The sequence below is a fragment of the Lissotriton vulgaris genome, chromosome 11, assembly GCF_964263255.1.
Source record: "Lissotriton vulgaris chromosome 11, aLisVul1.2, whole genome shotgun sequence".
Classification (NCBI taxonomy): domain Eukaryota; kingdom Metazoa; phylum Chordata; class Amphibia; order Caudata; family Salamandridae; genus Lissotriton; species Lissotriton vulgaris.
Genome location: NC_141699.1, coordinates 273,108,471 through 273,127,683, shown reverse-complemented (window position 1 = coordinate 273,127,683; position 19,213 = coordinate 273,108,471). Strand labels below are relative to the sequence as shown.

At 47.3% G+C, this 19,213-nt stretch overlaps 1 protein-coding gene across 2 annotated transcripts in view; it reads left to right on the top strand.

Annotated features, from left to right (window-relative positions):
• The window catches only part of NF2 (NF2, moesin-ezrin-radixin like (MERLIN) tumor suppressor), a 484,134-nt gene extending 468,261 nt beyond the window's left edge, over window positions 1-15,873 (top strand). For both annotated transcript variants that reach the window (XM_086943228.1, XM_086943229.1), the window contains one exon: window positions 14,869-15,873. In XM_086943228.1, the coding sequence (XP_086799354.1) occupies window positions 14,869-14,919 (51 nt within the window). In that variant the 3' untranslated portion in view covers window positions 14,920-15,873. The remainder of the gene's footprint in view (window positions 1-14,868) is intronic.
• Window positions 15,874-19,213: the final 3,340 nt, after the last annotated feature.

The following is a 19,213-nucleotide window of genomic DNA, read 5'->3' as shown; positions in this document are numbered from 1 at the left end:
TGGGAAGCCTTTGAGGTTACCATAAGGGGTTACTGCATCTCCAAGGGGGCCGGGATCCTTAAAGATATCCTGAATACCTTGTCTAGACTGGAACGGGAACTGCGGGCACTGGAGGATAAGCTTAGATGAACACCAAACACTGAAACGCAGGAGAAATTTAGGGCCCTGCTTAATGACTACATGGAGGAAGCACAAAGAGAAGCGCGCTTTAGGGGGAAACACTGGCAGGCTTGTCACTATGGCGAAGGATAGCGCTCCGGTAAGGCCCTGGCGGACGCTATCCGACGACCACGACACTCTGCTTTTGTATTGGAAGTGGAGGATCGGAACGGGACGTGCCACTGTGACACTGCAAGCATAATTGGTGAGTTTACTGACCACTATGAAGCCTTATATACGACCTCCGGGGCTGGGGATGTGGACCTTACCTGGGAGATATTGCACTCGGTTGGTTAAGTGATGCGGATCGTGCTTTCCTGTGTGCTCCATTTGAACTCGATGAAGTACGGGATGCCATAATGGGACTGCAATCCGAGAAGGCTACAGGTATGGACTGCATACCTGTGGAATTCTACAAAACCTATATAGACTTAATGGCACCCATTCTCCGGGAAGTATATGAAGAATCACTGGAAGTTGGGTCACTGTCTGCCTCTATGAGGGAGGCACTCATAATCTCCCTGTTGAAACCGGACAAACCCGCTCATTTAATTGCGATGCCAAAATTCTGGCCAAACTCATCGCTAATAGAGTTAGCCTCTTGCTGGAACATCTTATATTGCCAGATCAGTCCGGCTTTGTCCCTGGGAGATCCACCTCCCACAATCTGAGAACTCTATTTACAGTGTTGCACAACGTTTCCCCTGAGCTACCACTTGCAGCTGTCTTTTTAGATGCAACAAAAGCTTTTGACTCGCTTGAATGGCCATTCCTCTTTGGAATAATGCACTGCATGGGCTTCACCCCCATATTCGTATCATGGATTCGCTTACTTTATCACCAACCAGGAGCGAGAATACTGATTAATGGACGGCTCTCCAATGCTTTTATGATTACCAGGGGCACGCGGCAAGGGTGCCCGTTGTCCCCACTCCTATTTCCTATCGCCACTGAACCTCTGGCTGCCCGCCTACGACAACGCCACAATGATCTGGCCCTCCGCTGTAACATGAGACAAATATTAATATCTATGTATGCTGACGATATTACTTTGTATGTCAGAGACCTGAAGCACAACTTAAATACCCTGCTTAGAGAATTCGAGACATTTGGTCATCTGTCGGGTATTCATATAAACTGGGGCAAGTCTTGCTTCTTCCCGATTACGGATGCAGTGACACGTTTCCCCCTGGACTACCCATTACAATGGTGCGACAAACACTTACGCTACTTGGGCATCAAAATCACTAGAGACAGGGACGAACTCATGCATCTTAATTATGGTGTAGCAGTCTCACGCCTTACGGATAAAATTGACCGTTGGATTACACTCCCGCTCTCTATGGCAGGGAGGGCCTGATCAAAATGGTGGTTTTGCCGCAACTATTGTACCTATTCCTGCATATTCCCTACTATCCTGGGAGACATTTTTTTCCACCCTCAAATCCGAACTGTGCAGATTGGTATGGGGAGGGAAAAGAGCTAGACTGAAGTGGTCCACACTTACTAAACCTTATGCAGCGGGTGGGTTTGGAATTCCTGATTTCGAACTTTATTATCTTAGTGCCCAGGCACACTACCTATATTACTGGATTAGACAGCCTAGGTACATGCCACAAGTTGCGGCAGAACATTGGTTGTTACACCCTATTCCGATAGAAGGTGCAGTCTATATGACCCTGAACGCTCGAGGACGCACACATACCACTGTGAATGCCACAATTACACTGTGGCAACGCATAACATGCATGTTCGATCTCCCCCTGCTCTATTCGCCGCTGCTTCCTCTGGCCTACCATCCAGATATGCCGCTGCTTCAAGAAACTATCTTCCATAGGCTGCAGCGCAGACTGTCCATTCCATTATGGGGGAACCTCTACACGGATGGCGTGTTCAGGGACTTCAACGACTTGTTCAAAGATGCACAACATACTCCATTAGATAGCTTTCTGTACATTAGACTCAAACAGGGACTGAGGGCCCTACACACTGACTTTCCTAATGAGCCCCCTTTGCTTCCACCGCTTCATGCTGTATTACTACAACCCTCACCCAGGCGACTGGTCTCGCTCATTTACAGAGCCGTACACACTAGACCTGTGCCTCTGGACTTGCCATCCCGTACTAAATGGGAGATGGACAATGGCATGCCCATGACGGACGACCAGTGGGAGTACTGCTGCTCACAAACTGAACGTGTGTCGGCGAGCAGTCATTTTAGGATAATACATTATAAGTATCTTCATAGATTATATTGTACCCCGGCTGGCATGCACAGACGCCAACTGCGCGACAACGAGCACTGTGATAGATGCCGCGCACTGCAGGCTGATTTCTTGCATTTGTCCTGGGACTGCCCCACCATCTCCGAGTACTGGACACAGATCTTTGCAGCCCTTACCCAGATAATCAATGCAGACCTTGACGCTACCCCATTGACCGCATTATTGAGCTATGTTCAGCATGTCTCCACAGCGCATCGCAAATTCGTAGCCCTAGCTCTGCTGGTAGCCAAGCGCCGCATCGCCTGCAGATGGGGAAGGGGAAGAGCGCCTAAATTTAAGGACTGGCTTGCAGACAAGATACACTGTCAAGAACACCTCTACATTTATGCAGAACTTCTCCCTACCAATTCGCGACCCAGAGACATATGGGCGTCATTTGCAGCTTATCTGTTGTCCCGTACAGAGGAAAATGATCATCCTCTTGCTAACACTCCATTATAAGTGCTCTCTTTATGTACACTGAGTCATTAGAATGCTCTTCCTAAGAGCTGCTTCCTGACCGACACTTTCACTATACAGCTAGCCCCCGTGTGATCATAACATGCACAGAAGGCCCCTAGTCACCTTCTTCCGTCCTTTTTGTACTCTCATGTTTGCCTTACATCATGTTTACCTGTACACTAATAATAGGATTTTTGTGTAATGCATTTTTAGCCATTATTTGTGGATTGTTGACTTTTTGGTCCGAGCTCACAAGAGAACCACTGTACCTATTGCACCTTTTTTCACTTTATTATGGGTTCCATTATGCACACGTGTATTTCAATAATGCTTAAATGTTGAGACGTGGCCGGCCCTAAGAGGTTGTAGGCGGCTTGCTGTGTTAGAGACTTCATGCTGCTGCTCAGTAGTTACTGATGATACATTCAGTTTCGAAGCGCTGCCGGCCACAAAATGGTTGTAGGCATGGAGCTGTGTAAACCACTTAATTTCCCAATAAAATGTTTTTTCCAAAAAAAAAAAAGTTTAAAAGGGTCCAGCTGAGGGAGGCCTTCAAGGCATCCCATCTGATAGTGACAGAGGTGTCTTCAGGGGCGTTTTCGCATAGGAATTGGCCAATTGCTATAGCGATCTTCCTCCCGATGTCGTCATCTTCTAAGAGGTCATCATTCAGGTGCCATTGTTTGGGAGTTCAGGGGTGAGTAGTCCAAGTTCGAAGTCCAGAGATGTGCAGGCATGGTCCAAGTCCATTATCAGTTCTATTTTGGGATCTTGGACCATTGTGAGTAGTGGTATATTTACCAAGATTTAGTCAATCCTGGTGAAAGAATGATGAGATGGGGAGTAAAATGTATAGTTGCTGCCTAATGGGTTAATACAACCTCCAACCATCAATCAAATAGTTTTTATTTTTTTACAGTAAAGCTTCATTTGCTCGTGAGATCTGCTGCCCAGAAACACATGTGGTAATCGATCTAGGTTCCTGCCCATCGCATGGTTTATGTCCCCATCTAGGATGACTTCTGGATTATCGGGGAGCTCTGATAATCGCTTGCTCAGCTCTTTCCAGAATTTCACAGAGTTATCATTCGGGGCATATATTCTCACCAAAAAAAAAAATCCTCGTCTTTTATTTTAACCTTGGCGATAAGCCATAGTAGAGTTTGGTGATCATGTGTATGGGATAGCACAGTGAATTTGTGTCTCAGAAAGTACCGAGTGATAACTCAGTTTTGTTTGTTTAGTACTGGGGAGCGAACAGACTCAGCCACCTAAGAACAGTACAGTTTGGCATCCCTGTTGGATGTCCCTCTTTTACTAATATTATGTCCCCCTTTAGCTTACTGCAATAGTCTGCAATCTTTTTACATTTCAAGGGAGGATTCATGCCCTTAGTGTCTACTGAAATAATTTTAAGAGGTGTAGTCAGTTCTCAGTTCAGTAAGCTTTATTTGGTTCGTAAAAAACAACCATAAAAGCACATACAGATGAAAAACAGCGGACGAAGACAAAGAGAAAATCATTACTATACATTTGATAGTTAAAATCCAACCGAATATACATACAATTAAAACATCATACTTTTCCTTGCATTGATAGATTTAAGGATAAACAATTTCAGTTAAAAAACATATATCAGGTTCTTGCATTGTAAAGATCAACCTCATAGCAGCATCCGTGGTGAAAGTGCGATATTTTAACAACAGTGGTTTTAAAAACGATATACGAAAATTCATGTACAAATCACATATCAGGAGAAAGTGCAAAGTGCTTTGTTGAGTGTGGCCGTCACATGGGCAAGGGGAAACTTGGTACTGTTTTACTTGTGGAAATGCTACCAAATGATGAACAAGCCTTAAGTGGTGCAGTCATTTTGTTGATCATAGAATCAAGTGGATGAGTGTAGCAGATGGAGGCAAAACAGCGGAGCACGTTTGTGTGCATGGCACTTTTATCCACCGGTGAGTAAGTGTGGGTGACGGGGTGCAGGGTTTGAGGGACAGTACGTATCACATAGAATGCTCAGGAAAGTGTGGTGCAACTGCCACAATTGTTGAAGTTGTCATAGTAGGAGGAAGTCGTGCAACAATTCTGCCATAGTCTCCAATGTGTGGGCGAGGGGGAGGAAAGGATGCAAGGACATGGAGGAAAGAAGATCAACACAAAAGCAGAGACAATGATATAACTCAAAACCCCAACCCACCCCAGAAATGCAAAAAGACCACGTTTCCCCACACTTCTTCAATATGGAGAGAGGACGGTCACAAGGAGGCCGAACCCAGTAACTGTATTAACCAACGCCATCCTATGGGGAGTTAAGTTGACAAAGACCTATCTTATATAATGATGGCAAAGGCACATGAGCGTAGAAATGACAAATTATTACACGGTTGACCACAGTTGTAATAACAAGGTGAAGAATGTACTAAACAGGCGTTAACACCGGTTAACTGATAGAGACTGTTGGGGGAAACTCTAAGGTAAGGAATCTACAACTAAGTGTCAGACTGAATCTGGAGATTTTGTCTTCAGCAGTACCCCTGTGCGTCATTAAGTGGCATCAGTCGGCTCTGCGTCAATCGTGGACGCGGGGATGACATCACAGGACCTATATAGATACCACTCATGCATGCTGACATCAGTTCTTTCTTTTTCCGCGCGTGCCTAGCGCAGATCCGGAGAGAGCTACCCCTGGCCACTTTTTGGCTAACTTTTTTTCTGACCTTTTAACAACATCTTTTCGAATCGTTGACTCTTGGTGCGTTGAGGATGTCCCAGCAAAGGACTGGCTTCAAGCCCTGTGGTTCCTGCCACCAGATCTGCACCTTTTTGTGCCTTTGGTGTCTGGAGCATGACCACGACCTGAAGTCGTGCTCCGAGCGAAGGGCCATGAACCTGAAGGCTTTGTGGGAGTGGTCCCGAAAGCTCCTGGAGGCATGGGGCTTGGCTCCGCGTTGCTCCCATTCTTGTTCGAGGGGAAGGTCTCTAAGATTGTGAAGCCCATGCTCCTAACACTCCAAATCCACCGCCGCACCTTAGGGCCCTGCAGCATCGGTCCGGGGCCCTGGGACTTCGACGCTTGCAGCTTCAGCCCTGGTTCCGGAGGCTTCCTGAGGATCCAGACCTGGATCTGAATCGATGCCGGTCGATCTCACTCGACATTTCCAGGCATTGATCCTGACCACGCTCCCGGCGTCGACCGTGTACACGGTCGGGGACGACTCCATCCTCATCCCCAAAGTAGACACAGATTCGAACCGACATTGATAGACTTCTGAAGGGACTTTTATCCATGTGATCGTTCCTGGCGTTCCTTTTGAGCCAGAAGGTGAGGAAGAGGGCTGGGAGGGGCCCCTGGACCCTTTAATTGACCAGCCTGAGGTACCGGACTGGGGAATGGACCTGGGTGAAGCCAGTGGCCTGGCACTTCCCCCAACACTGGCCTGCTTTCTCCCCCTACCATGGCTACGGAGGAGGGAGCTTCCTAAGCTGTGGTGGTGAGGAGGGCAGCCAAGGTCCTCGGCCTCGAGCGGCCTATGTTGGCAGTCAGGACTAACCTCCTGACCAAGGTCCTTCAGCCCACAGCTTCCTCTTCTGAACCCCTTTTGCTGTTCAATGAAACCCTCATGAACGTCCTTGTGCGCACTTGGTCCAAGCCTAGCATAGGGGCTCCTGTCGATACGATTGCCCACCGCCCGCTCCAGGCAAACCAGCATTCCTAACCAAACACCCCTTCCCTGAGAGCTTGGTGGTTCAAGCCTCTTCATCAAAAGGCACATTCCTTTCTGCTTCCCCAGATAGGGAATCCAAGAAGCTTGACCAGCTTGGGAAGATGTTCTCTTCCTTCAGCTAGGCATTGCAGTCGGTGAATACTGCATGCCCCTTGGGCCGCTACTCCCATACTATTTGGGATACAGTCGTGCAGGTGCTGCCTCAGTGCCCGGAGGAGGCCTGGGCCGCTCTCTCTCTCAAACTATTGCAGTTGGGAGAGATGCAAACAAACTCACCATACTATGTGGACTGGATACCCTGACTCTCTGGCCTGAACAATTGCCACGTCGATAGCTATTAGATGCTACGTCTGGTTGAGTACTTATGGTTTCTCAGGCGATGTCCAATCTTCCTTGATGGACATGCCCTTCAATGGCACTTGCCTTTTTGGTGATAAGGCAGACTCTGCGCTTGAGTGCTACAAGGATTCTTGAGCTACGGCCAGATCCTTGGTCCTCACGTCCACCTCAGTCTGCCTTTCGTGGCTGCGGAAGGTGCGCTTGGCTACGGAAGGTGCGCCCAGCCACGGCCTGTCCAGCGCAGCCACTGAGTCTGCAAACGTTCCAGCCTCTTCATGGCAGTGGAAGTGGGAACCAGCATCCTCGTGGGTCAGGGAGCCATTAGCCGGGTCAGGGAGCCATTAGCCAGGTCAGTTCACCCTTTTTCCCCCTGCCGCAGCCTCAAAACCTTCCTAGTCTGACATTTTAGGTCCATCAATGGGCAGTTGGAGGCAGGATCAGCCATCCCCTCCTCCACTGGTGATCATCACGTCAGACAGGTGGGATCTGCAAATAGTTTGAAGGAGCTACTCCCTCCCCTTCGAAACTACCTCTCCCTCCATGTCCCCTTCTTATGATCGCATGACGGAGGAGCATTAGGCACTTCTCTGACAGGAAGTATCATCTCTCTTGGCCAAGGGAGCAACAGAGAGAGTCCTAGTGCCAGAAGTAAGCCGTGGTGGTTATTCCCACTACTTTCTGGTACCCAAGAAGAACAAAGGCATGCGTCCTATCTTAGACCTCCAGGCCCTCACCTTCTTCCTCCGGAAGGAGAAGTTCAAAATGCTCACCCTAGCCCAAGTTCTGTCTGCACTCGACTCAGGAGACTGGCTTGTATCGTTGGACTTGCAGGGCGCCTATTTTCATATCCCCGTCCTGCCGGCCCACATATGTTACCTTATTTTCACGGTGGGCCATGAGCATTTTCAGTTCGCCCTGCTCCCCTCTGGCCTTACCAGAGCCCCTCAGGTAAGGTCTGATCTGCTCATCTGAGCAGATCAGGGGTTCCAGTCTTCCCCTAGCTCGACGACTAGCTGTTGAAAGCATGTTCACCCACAGCGGTCGTCTCCCACCTCCAGACTACTGCGGACCTCCTGCATTCCCTGGGGTTCACTTTCAACAAAGTTACAGATGACTCCCTCTGAGGCGCTTCCTTTTATCGGGGCTGTTCTGGAAACAGTGCAATTTTCGGTCCTATTCTTCCCGAGCAGCAAGTCTGGGATATTCGGGCTACGATACAGATATTTCAGTCTCTTTCCCAGATTTCTGTGAGAATGACTGTAAATCTGTATTTGTAAAGCGCAAACTACTCGCCCTTACGGGTCTCAAGGCGCTGGGGGTCGTTGTGCAAATTAAGTGAGCTATTGCCCAGAGTCACATGGTGCTGAGCTGCCGCCGGGGATAGAACCGTGCACCACACCTATCCACTCTGAGACTGCTGGGCCTCATGGCCTCCGGCTTCCTGCTGGCGGATCATGCCAGATGGCATATGCGGGCTCTGCAATGGGATCTGAAGTTCCAGTGGGCGCAGCATCAGGGGAATCTTTCTGACTACGCCCAGCTCTCGGAGGGAACGGCGCACAAACTGCAGCGGTGACTAACAAACCAAGATTGGGTCAGAGGCAGATCTCTCTCCATTTCCCAACCAGATCTAACAGTGCTGACGGATACCTCACTTCTGGAATGGGGATAGGGCGGGCTCCTGGGAGAGGCAGATATCCGAGGCGTCTGGTCTGCAGCGGAGTTCGGCCTCCATATAAACTTTTAGGAGCGCTGGGCGATCAGACCGGTACTAAAAACATTCCTTCCCTCTCTCAGGGGGGAAGTGGTGCAGGTGTTCACCAAAAACACCACCACCATGTGGTACTGCAACAAACAGGGCAGGGTGGGGTTGTGGACCCCTCATCAAGAGGCTCTCTGCATCTGGACGTGGTTGGAACATCAGGACATAACCCTGGTGGTTCAACACCTTGTAGGGTTTCCTGAACGCCAGGTCGGACGAACTTGGCAGCCGGTGGCTAGTCGATCACAAACCATGCCTCCATCCAGAGGTAGCGCAAGGTTTGTTTCAACATTGGGGAGAGCCTCGGTTAGATCTGTTCACCTCCGAAGAGAATGCGCAATGTTAGTAGTTTTGTGTGTTGGAGTTTCCAGGGCAGCACTTTCTCGCAACGTCATCACTGGAGCTTCGGTCTTCTGTACGCCTTTCCGCCTGTAACACTTCTGCCTTGAGTGCTCAAGAAGATCAAGCGCGACCAGGCTCAACTCATTCTTGTAGCTCTGGACTGGGCATAAAGAGTCTGGTACCCGACCTTCTGAGCATTGCCATCCTCCAGTCAGACTGCCCCTTCGGCCGCAGCAGCAGGGGAGGGTTCTTCACCCGAACCTGTCCAGTCTCCACCTCCATGTATAGAGATTGAGTGGCAGCAGTTGACAGCTTTTGACCTTCCGCCTGAAGTCTGTGATATCTTGGCAGCCAGGCGTTCCTTCACTAAACCGGTATATGCTTGTAGATGGAAACATTTTGTAGCACGGTGCACAGCAAAGGCTGTCGATCCCCTTTTTCCTCCTCTTTCAGAGGTTCTCTTGAATATACTTTCTTTGCCCCAGCAGGGATCTGCCCTGGGCACTCTTAAAGGAAATCTCGCAACCATCCCTGCTATCTTCAGCTTCCAGATCAGCCTTCTTTATTCAAATGTCCTATTGTTAACAGATTCTTTAAGGGCCTTACTCATCTGTTCCCTCCATCTCCTTTTGTAATGCCCTAATGGGACTTAAATCTGGTTCTCACCTATCTCATGCGTGCTCCCTTCGAGCCTCTTCATAACTATCCCCTTAGGTTGCTGGCTCTCAAAACTGCTTTTCTTGTTGCCATCTCACCTGCTCGCAGGGTGAGCGAGCTGCAGGACTTATCTTTGAAGCCCCGTTTTCTGCCTGTCTATCCGGATAAAGCGGTGCTTCGGACCAAGCCTTCATTCCTTCCTAAGGTCGTCATGCCTTTTCATGTGTGATAATCTATCACTCTGCCCACCATTTATCCACCATCCCATCACTCCAAGAAAGAGAAGAGACTCCACCATCTAGACTCAAAACGTGCACTGTCTTTTTATCTTGATCTTGATCACAAAAAAGACTTCTGGGTGGATAATCAACTCATCATTTGCTATATGGGTGCCAAAAAAGGTTGGGATGTTCAGAAACAGATCATCTACCAATTGGGTTGTCTTTTGCATCAAAACATGCTATGCTTTGACGAAGAAGGTCCCTCCTGTGGGGTTTCGTGCTCATTCCACCAGATCATCGGCGGCGACCACGGCATTAGCACGTGGAGTTCCAGTCCTTGACATCTGTCAGGCAGCAACGTGGGCATCCTTGCACACATTTACCAGACACTACTGCCTGGACAGCCAAGTCCTGAGGGATAGGTACTGTGCCCCTTCGGTACTCTGCCCCTTTGGTCCTCCATGACTTTCTGGTGAAATCTTGGTTTGCAGACCCTCCTCCGGGAATGGTATTGCTGGGATATCTATTCTAAGGTAAGGAATCTACAACTAACAGTCTCTATCAGATGAACAAGTTACTTACCTTCAGTGACAGTGTATCTGGTTTAGAAATATGTTAGTTGTAGATTCCTTACTGCCGAACCATCCTCATTGCTCTGCGAACTGATTTCTAGGGATAGGGGCTCCCCTAAAGGGCCCTAGTTTTGATGCACCAGTGGTCAGTGTCTTTCATGACCTTGCGCTTCTGGCATGGAAAGTCATCTTAAGAACTGGCATCAGCACGCATGTGAGACGTCATGCCGGTGTCGACGACGAGCACAAAGGTGACCGACGCCACCTAATGACATGCAGGGGTACTGCTAAAGAAAAAATAACCCAGATACAGACTGACACCTGGGCGGAAACTCTAAGGTAAGGAATCTACAACTAACACACGTCTCTACTGGATACATCGTTATCTAAGGTGAGTAACTTGTTCAACAAGGCCCAAATCACAGTTTGCATGCACTTATGGTTCCACCAGTAATGAATATGAAAGAAAATACTATAATGAACATCATACAAATTAGAGAATTGAACTTGATGGAAAGAGGCAAACAGGAGAGACCCATTTACCATAACCTCATGTTACCATGTCTGATTGAGTAGCAGTATCTATGAAGGATTGAAGGTCCGAGGGGGCTGTGAAGATCATAGGTTTCCCTTTAAACAAGAGGCAGAACTTGTTTTTATTTCTTTTTTTTTTGGCATTTTCAAATCCATCAACAGAGAGATTGCATAGCATTTCCAACTTAGCAAATTACTGCGTTTCTATATGACTAAAGCAACGTTAGGACTGCCTCTTTGTTCTCACACCAAGCACAATTCAGAAATCAAACATTTTTTGTTCCAGGCAAGTCCGTGAACAATTGATGCCCTCCAGTTCCCTACACTTAGGTGTCTCATGAAGGATATTTAGATAGTGTTGTCATGTTGTGTGTGAGGGTCCTGTTGACCATCTGCATCATGACTGACAAGTAACAGGTACGTCTTTAGGGGCCCCCATATGTCTTTGGGTCTGGAGTTCACAAGTAGGAGCTCTGAGTGTGTTGTTAGTTGCTCCTGACAATAGATCAAGTCCCGTAACCATTCCTTAAATTTAGGAGCCCTTCCACGTCCCCATCTACATGCCACTTTACGCTTGGCTGACAACAATCCAAGTGACAGAAAGCGCCTAATAGATGCTTCTATGTTTTCTGTGTAACTCTGCAACGCTGCCAGTGGGGTAAGGCATATCTGTGTTCCCACCAGAAACGGGATGCGGAACTTGGTCAAACACACAAAGGAAAATGAAATGGAGAGGTCTAGCAGAGGCTGGCTGAGGTCCAGTCCAGGAAAACTTTCCTGGCAGCCACATTTTCTTTAGTGTAGCCCTGCACAATATATATTTTGGCTCCATTCCAATGTATGCATTTGGTTTTTCTCATGAGAGAGTATTCTGTATGGTGATAGCAAAGTGATTGGAAACTCATTGTTCTCGGGCGCGTTGATGAAGCATCAGAGGTGCTGGGAGGTTTCCCGTGGGTATGCTGTGTGCTCTCTCTATTTCGAAATCTTTCTCAAAGGTGAGCAAGAGTGAGCGTAGAATAACAAATCTAAGAATTCAGCACATGAGTTTGAGACGCACTCCACATTCTCCCATTGGTCGAAAATATATAGATTTCCCCTGCGATTGCGATGCTGACGTTTTTACAGCTCCCACGCCATCACTCTCATCTTCTGTGTTGTTAAGTCTGTCTGTTTTTGTCCTGATGTGTTGGAGTCATCCAAATTGCTAATTCTGGGTTCTGCTTCCGTGAGTCTATTGGCAAGACCTTTAAAGTCACTGCAGAGAGCTTGTATGTCATGGTGCATAGCAAATGTATTGGCTTTAGTCTCCTCCGCAAGATCATGAAGCGAACCCAATTGCTGTATAGTGACATCGATGCCTGAGAACATGTCTATTTTGGGAATAATTGGAGAGTCTGGCAGAGGTAGTTCTGCTTTGGAGCGTTTTAAAGTGTTTTTAGTGTCCTTAGTCTCCTTTGCCTCTTTGATCTGCCATTCCAAGATACCTTACCGAAGGCAGCACAGCTGTGAGCTGCCTTCGGTGAGAAGCTGCGTAGAGTACACTGTATGCAAAAAGTAGCAAAGCTCGCTGGCAGTTAGTAAGTAGGTAGAAAAAATTCAAGATTGGCAATGGGTTAGTAGTATGTGGCTAATGGGCGTTGTTGGAGGCCATGTGGACAGCTAATACGGAACATATTTAATCTGGTCAGTTATTGATGCTGGTGTTAAATGTGGTAGGCACCAGGTACTCAAATGATGGAAGGGGATTGCTGACGTTGGGATTTAGATGGAGAAGTACTCCACAGCAAGTGGCCTGGTCGCACATGTACTGTCTTCAGGGGACAGTGCCAGTGTAGGCCACCCCAATCATCCGATCCCTGCCCTGCTAGTCTCTACGTCTACTGTGGCGCTCATTCGTCCGTGTTGCTCCGTGCATCCCGCTTGATTTCAGTCTGGTCAATGGTGACCGCCATTTTGGCTCTGTCAATCAGGTAGAGGAGATCAGGAGAGAAGCAGCGGGCACACCGACAAACAAGGGAGCGTGTGTGCCCTGAACACGATGGTGAGATGTTCAGGAGTTCTGCTCCCTTTAGAGCTTTTTATTACGTAGTTAGTCCATGTCGGGCATATGATGTGGAAGGATAGACCTCAGAGCCCACGTGCTAGGCTACCATCATCCTCGAGCCCAAGCCACGCCTCCATGTCTGTGAATACTTAAGACCTGAAAGAGTCGGCACATTCTTACCTAAAAATAGGGGTTTCTTCCCTCAACACGGAAGAAGGTTTAGCTGTGGATATTCTGCCAAGTATGTTAGAAACAAATGGACTCATTTGGAAGAAACAGTGTTTTCCATAGTGGTGGAAACATGAATATGACTTTAAGGGCTCTTCCAGATAAGCTTGTTTACTTGGGCTCTCCTTCTCAAGTAGGGAACATAGCATTTGCGATAACAAGTGCCCTTTCCTGATTCTGCAGTCAAACATCACAGAGATCTAAAATGCTAATTTCTTCGTAAAACTAATAGACTACTGGATATAAAGAGAAACCGTGTTTATTGGGTTCCTCGCTTCTGCACTGACAAAGACTCAGTATTGTAACACAAGACTTCATGTTTCTATAGTGTTAAATGTCTTTAAATCACAAATAGAGCAGAAGGGTGGATAACGCACAGTGTGTGTGTGTGTGTGTGTGTGGGTGTGTGTGTGTGTGTGTGTGACAGTGCGTGTATCAAAATGTAAATATATTTTAAATCACACTGCCGTGCGGCAAATTATCTTAAAATAGTTGGGGGGGGGGGGGAATGTAACTAGGATGAATTGCAGACAGACTCACAGTTGAAATCTAATTATCCTAGAGTGTTTTTTTCTCAAATCTGACAATAGTCCAGGTCTAATGTTCTTCAGGGAGAGTTGGTAAAATCTAAGATTTCAATCTTAATCGCAGTGGCCTAGGAATGTTACTGATAGTTGTTCTGCAAGGGTTCTCAGCTGAAACGAGATAATGGAAGGACAGTATATTTCAATCTAGACGGTTTTATTTTTCCTGGGTAGTAAGTAGCCGGAATTCTGTTGGAATTGTGTTCAGTTCTTACGGCTTGTGTGGGGTTTTGAGTTTGTCGAGGTATATTGAATGTTAAAGAGTTATATTGTTAGTTTGTCATTCATATGTCAATTGTCATCACTTGAGTAGCCTGAATCTGTTATTAGGCCCTCAGAGGCATGTATGGATGAGAATGGTGCTGATTGGGGAGACCCCAAAGGTGGCTGGTATTTATGGATCTAGGGAAAGTGTTAAGCAGCTACAGAGATCTAGTCAGAGTATAAGGCTTTCGTGTGAAATGGAGACTGCCAGTAATGCACAGAAGAAGGGAGAGCACCAGGGAGAAAGGGAAAGTACTTCAAGTGGAGGGCAGAACACTACAGCAGCGCTAGATGGCATGCGTAGTCTGTGAGTAGATGGTGGGTGTCAAGCAGATTCAGAGCTGGTGGGTTAGGATATATTAATGTGACTAGTACAGTGATTAAAGTACCAGACTATAGAGAGTGTCGGTAGATGGGTAATGATGTGGCGGCGTTGCATTCAATCATTTACTTAAAGCCAAGTTGTGTTAGATGAACCTTTTCTATTGACTGGGTGGTTTGTTTCAGAGCCTCATTCGGTTTCTAAAAGACTGCGTTATTTCTCCTTCGTAAGTTATCCCCTCCTTACTAAATATTCTTATTTCCAAGGCTTAACCTCTCCCAATTTCTCGCATTGTTCCTTGGATTTAAATCTATCTTACTTAACCAGGTATCCTCCTCATCGACCTGATCAGATTTCTTTTTTTTCTGCTTTTTTTCCAGCTTACCCTGCAAAGCACCAAGTCCCGAGTGGCGTTCTTTGAGGAGCTATAGGAAAGGATGTAAGCCCTCCTGTTTGTTACACTACAAAAGCTCTCCTGCAAGAACAACTCCTCAACGACTCGCACAAGCATGCAGACACAAGCCTCCCTTACACAGCTACCATTGTGGACCTACTGCCTGGAGTACTCGGCTGGACAGCATTGTCCTCAGAAAGCATTTTTATGGTTTACTCCCTGTTAAGTGCAGCTTATGTTGCTCGTCCTTACTTCTGAAGATAATATTTCTTGAAGACCTTATTGCTTTAAGTTGGTGTGCCGCTTCCCTTCTTCCTTTTCTCAAGTCCCCTTAGCAGTGATTCTTCAGCGTTGCTTGTGTTGTGCTTGAATAATGGCAAATTACCTATTGGGGAGTGGAAGGGTGAGGAGTGAGGGTGACAGAATGGATGCAGCAAATCTGCAAAGTTGTCTGCAATAATGTATGGCTGTATTTTAAGGTAACTGTTCATGGTCCTATGTACTAATGCAAGTTCTACACCCATACACCTTCCTGCCTTCTGCTCTGCATGTTCTCCTGCCATTCCCAGCACCTACTTGCCTAAACCCACCCTGTGCAATGAACTTGCAAACTGCGTCATGAATGTGAGCACAAAATTCAAAAGGCACGTATGGGTGTGATTTTTTTTCTATATCTTTTTAATTCCAACCATGCTATGGCATGTACAGGATGCGCTGCAGAGTCAGACTCACAAACCAGGTTGAGCCTCAGAGCCATTTTGTCTTGCAAGAGTTTTTTTTTAAATGTGTGCAAGTATATGCCGCACATATATGTGTACCTCTGAAACTGAATATGTATGTCTGAAATTCAGATTCCAAAATGTATCCAGATTGGGTCAGACACTTGGAAATCCATGTGGCCATTACTATTTTGATGCAACATGTTATAGTGTTCGAAAGAGCACCTTTTTAATGTTTCTTTTTTTTTTTATTAAAAAGAGACAAGATGTCACCGATTTGTGTAGTGTTTGTGCTTGGTTATGTCAACCACGAGGACGGATGTCTTGTCCCTTTTGTGACTATGAGAGAGTAAATTAGTGTTAATACATGCATGATGCCACTACTTCGCGGCATTAAGTAAAAGACGCATTCTCCAGAACTATTCGACCACCAGACTGTAAACTGTGTGCAGGAAATGTGGAAAAACGGATTGGAAATTATGGTAGCATGATGTGCTAATGACTATGTGTGTCCCTCATTGGCATGGACACAAGGCAGTCCAGCCACCACAAGCCTTATGTAAGATTCTGGTTATCTGAGAGGAGAGCTGAAGGCTGAAATCCTCTTCATAAGACATAGATGTGTTACCTTTTCTTGATAGTTACAAATAAGGCACTTGTCAATTATTTTTGAGCTCATTAGTTGAACCTGAAGTGCTAAAAAAAAGCACTATTTTACGGGGACTAATAACCACATATTGCTCACCATAGAATATTCCCCAGATGTCAAACTGGATCTGAAAATCTTGGGCAAGACCTTTGCGCACCAGTAGGTGGCATTGATCGGCTCCATGCCGACGCCTTACTCATCTAAAGTGACGTAGTGCCTTCCAAAGCGCCACGCTGACATTTGTTCCATTCTGCTCTAACAGCGCAATTCCGGAGAACTACGTTGGCCAACTTTTTTTTCACATTTTGACAAGGATTCTATTTTTGAGCTTGCTCCCAATGTGATAGGGACATGTCCACTGCAAAACCACCTGGTTTCAAGCCTTGGAGATTGTCACCATCAAATGTAAGTGTCGGATCACCATTGGGATTGTCTCTGGTGCCTAGGTCAGGGCATGACCCCAAGGTCTACGTTGAGTGCAAGTTGATGCACCTAAAGGTGATTCACTGGCAGGCAATGAAGCTGCTAACAGCACAGCCAAAGAAGGCTCAATGCCTTTTTTGGTCCAGCTCTCACTCCCGGTCAAGGAGCCATTTCCATGGACACTAATCTTCGAGGTCCAAGACCTCTTCATCGAAGTCAGGTAAGTCCAAGAATCACAAAAATGTTGCAGCATTGTTCTGCTTCATGTGTTCAACTGCATGCTTCTAGACCTGCTCCTGCCCTCCACCTGCAAAGCCGGCATCAGGGTCCACCTACCCAAAGTTTCACAGCCTGCTCAGTTACGGGAGTTCTACAATGCCATGAATGCCATCTTTGGAACTTTGACTCAGTCTGGCCTGCCTTTGGGCTCCACAAAGCCAATAGGTGCCCTGCTGGCAGGTTTCCTCTCAACATCAGGTGGGCTCTCAGGATCTGAGACGATGCCGGCTCAGGTAGATTTAGGGATTTGTAAAGCGTATGGCTACCCTGGGGCATCCCAGCGCTGATGCGAAACAGGACAGGAAGATGTTAGCACATGAATTTAGAACAGCCATGTTTTAAGTCTCTTTTCGAAGGAAGGTACTCCCACCCACCCTGAATCTGTCCCATCTGGCACCTGCCACAATGCCATTGGCACAGCTTGGCGATGAGCCCATCGTCATTCCTAATGTCAACCTGGATCGCTAGACGCAAACCCTTGGAAGTTACTCCTTTAGAGTCATCCTATGAGGAGAAGGTGTATGGTTCCTTGGAGGAGCACCCGACGGATGAGCAAAACTGGTATGAGGAGCTGGGAGATGCCAGTGGACTAGACACTTCCCTGGATATTAGCATACTTTCCCCTCTGATCCAGGCTTCAACGGAAGGCTCATTCTATGCTTCAGTGATGCACAGGGCTCCGGAGGTCCTTGACCTCAACTTTCTGCTGTCGAGGTCAAGTCAAATGTCCTGACCAAAGTGTTTTAGGCAAGAGCAAGCGCCTCAGAACCATTGCTGCCCTCACTGACACTCTCCTGTAGGCCTGGGCGAAATCCTTGCACAGGGGTGCCTGACGGCATCCATCCACTACAGAGAACCCAGCGTTCCTTTCCCAGCACTCTCCTCCCTGGAGAGCCAGGTGGTGCAGGCCTCCATGGCCATAATCAACCCAAGTGCATTTCCTATTACACCACCGGATAGGGAATCCTAAGAGGCTGGATAACTTCAGGAAGTGCGTCTTTTTTTCCCCACCAGCCTTACATTGAGGTCTGTGACTACAGCATGCCACTACTGCTATGCGTTGGGGGATTTGGTTACATAGCTGCTTCCTATGCTCTCTGAGGAGGACCATTATATACTAAACCAGGCTTAACTGGACAGTAGGGATTCGGGTAAATTCGCCATACAGTGTGGACGGAACACCATGGACTCCCTTGGTGGGGCCATAGCTTCTACTGTAGTGCTTTGCCGCCACACTTAGTTACGGTCCACTGGATTTCAGGAGGATGTTCAGTCATGTGTGATTGACATGCCCTTTGTAGGGTCCTGCGGCACTTGGTCGCTTTTGCAAGAGCGGCGTCACCACTCAATCTTTGGGCCTCTCCTTCTTGAACCAAATGCAACAACATTTCTTTTGTCCCTACAGTGGCTTCAGAAGGGGATATTTTGAGAGTCCACAGTACCAACCCTACCCACTACACCAGCGGTCCAGCCCTTTCGGGTAAGGGACCGCGAAGCCCAAAGAGGGTGAGGGAACCATATTGCACCAAACCCCAATGGGTGGATGATCAGCTCTTTATTGGGTTTACCATGGCAAAGAAGGGCAAGGCTGTTCAAAAGTGCACCATCTGCCAGTGGATTTTGCCTTGTATCAAAATCTGCTACACACTGGCGAAGAACAACCTCCTGAATGGGTGTGTGCCCATTCCACCAGGGGCAAAGCTGCCACTACTACATTAGCACATAAGCAGCCACGGGGGCATCTCTGCACATGTTTACCAAACATTACTACCTTAGCGGCCAGGTCGGATGTGCCTGGAATTTTGCCTGTTCGGTCCTCCAGGATTTTTTTGGTCTAACCTGTTTGCAGTCCCACCACTGGGGAGGTGTTGCTACTGTATCGATTCTAAGGTGAGGAATCTGCGGTTAGAAATCTATCAGATGAACAAGTTACTTTCCTTCTTTAACGCCTTATTTAGTAGAGACTCTAACCGCAGGTTGCTCACTGGCCTTCTAATCCTCTCCGTTCTGAAAACTATGCTCTTCCCCAAAAGATCACGCTAGATTTCACGCACTGGTACATTGGCTTTTCCCGTAGCTCCATGTTTTGGACACGGAAACAGTGACAAATGAAACTGATGTCAACGCGCTGGGGTAGCACTTAAGAAGAAGGCAACGAGATGTCCTTTCGGATGTGGATGGTGTTGACGCTGAGTCGATCAACGTCACCTACTGGCGCACAGAGGTACTGCTCATGACTTTCCAGATCAAGTCTGAGACCA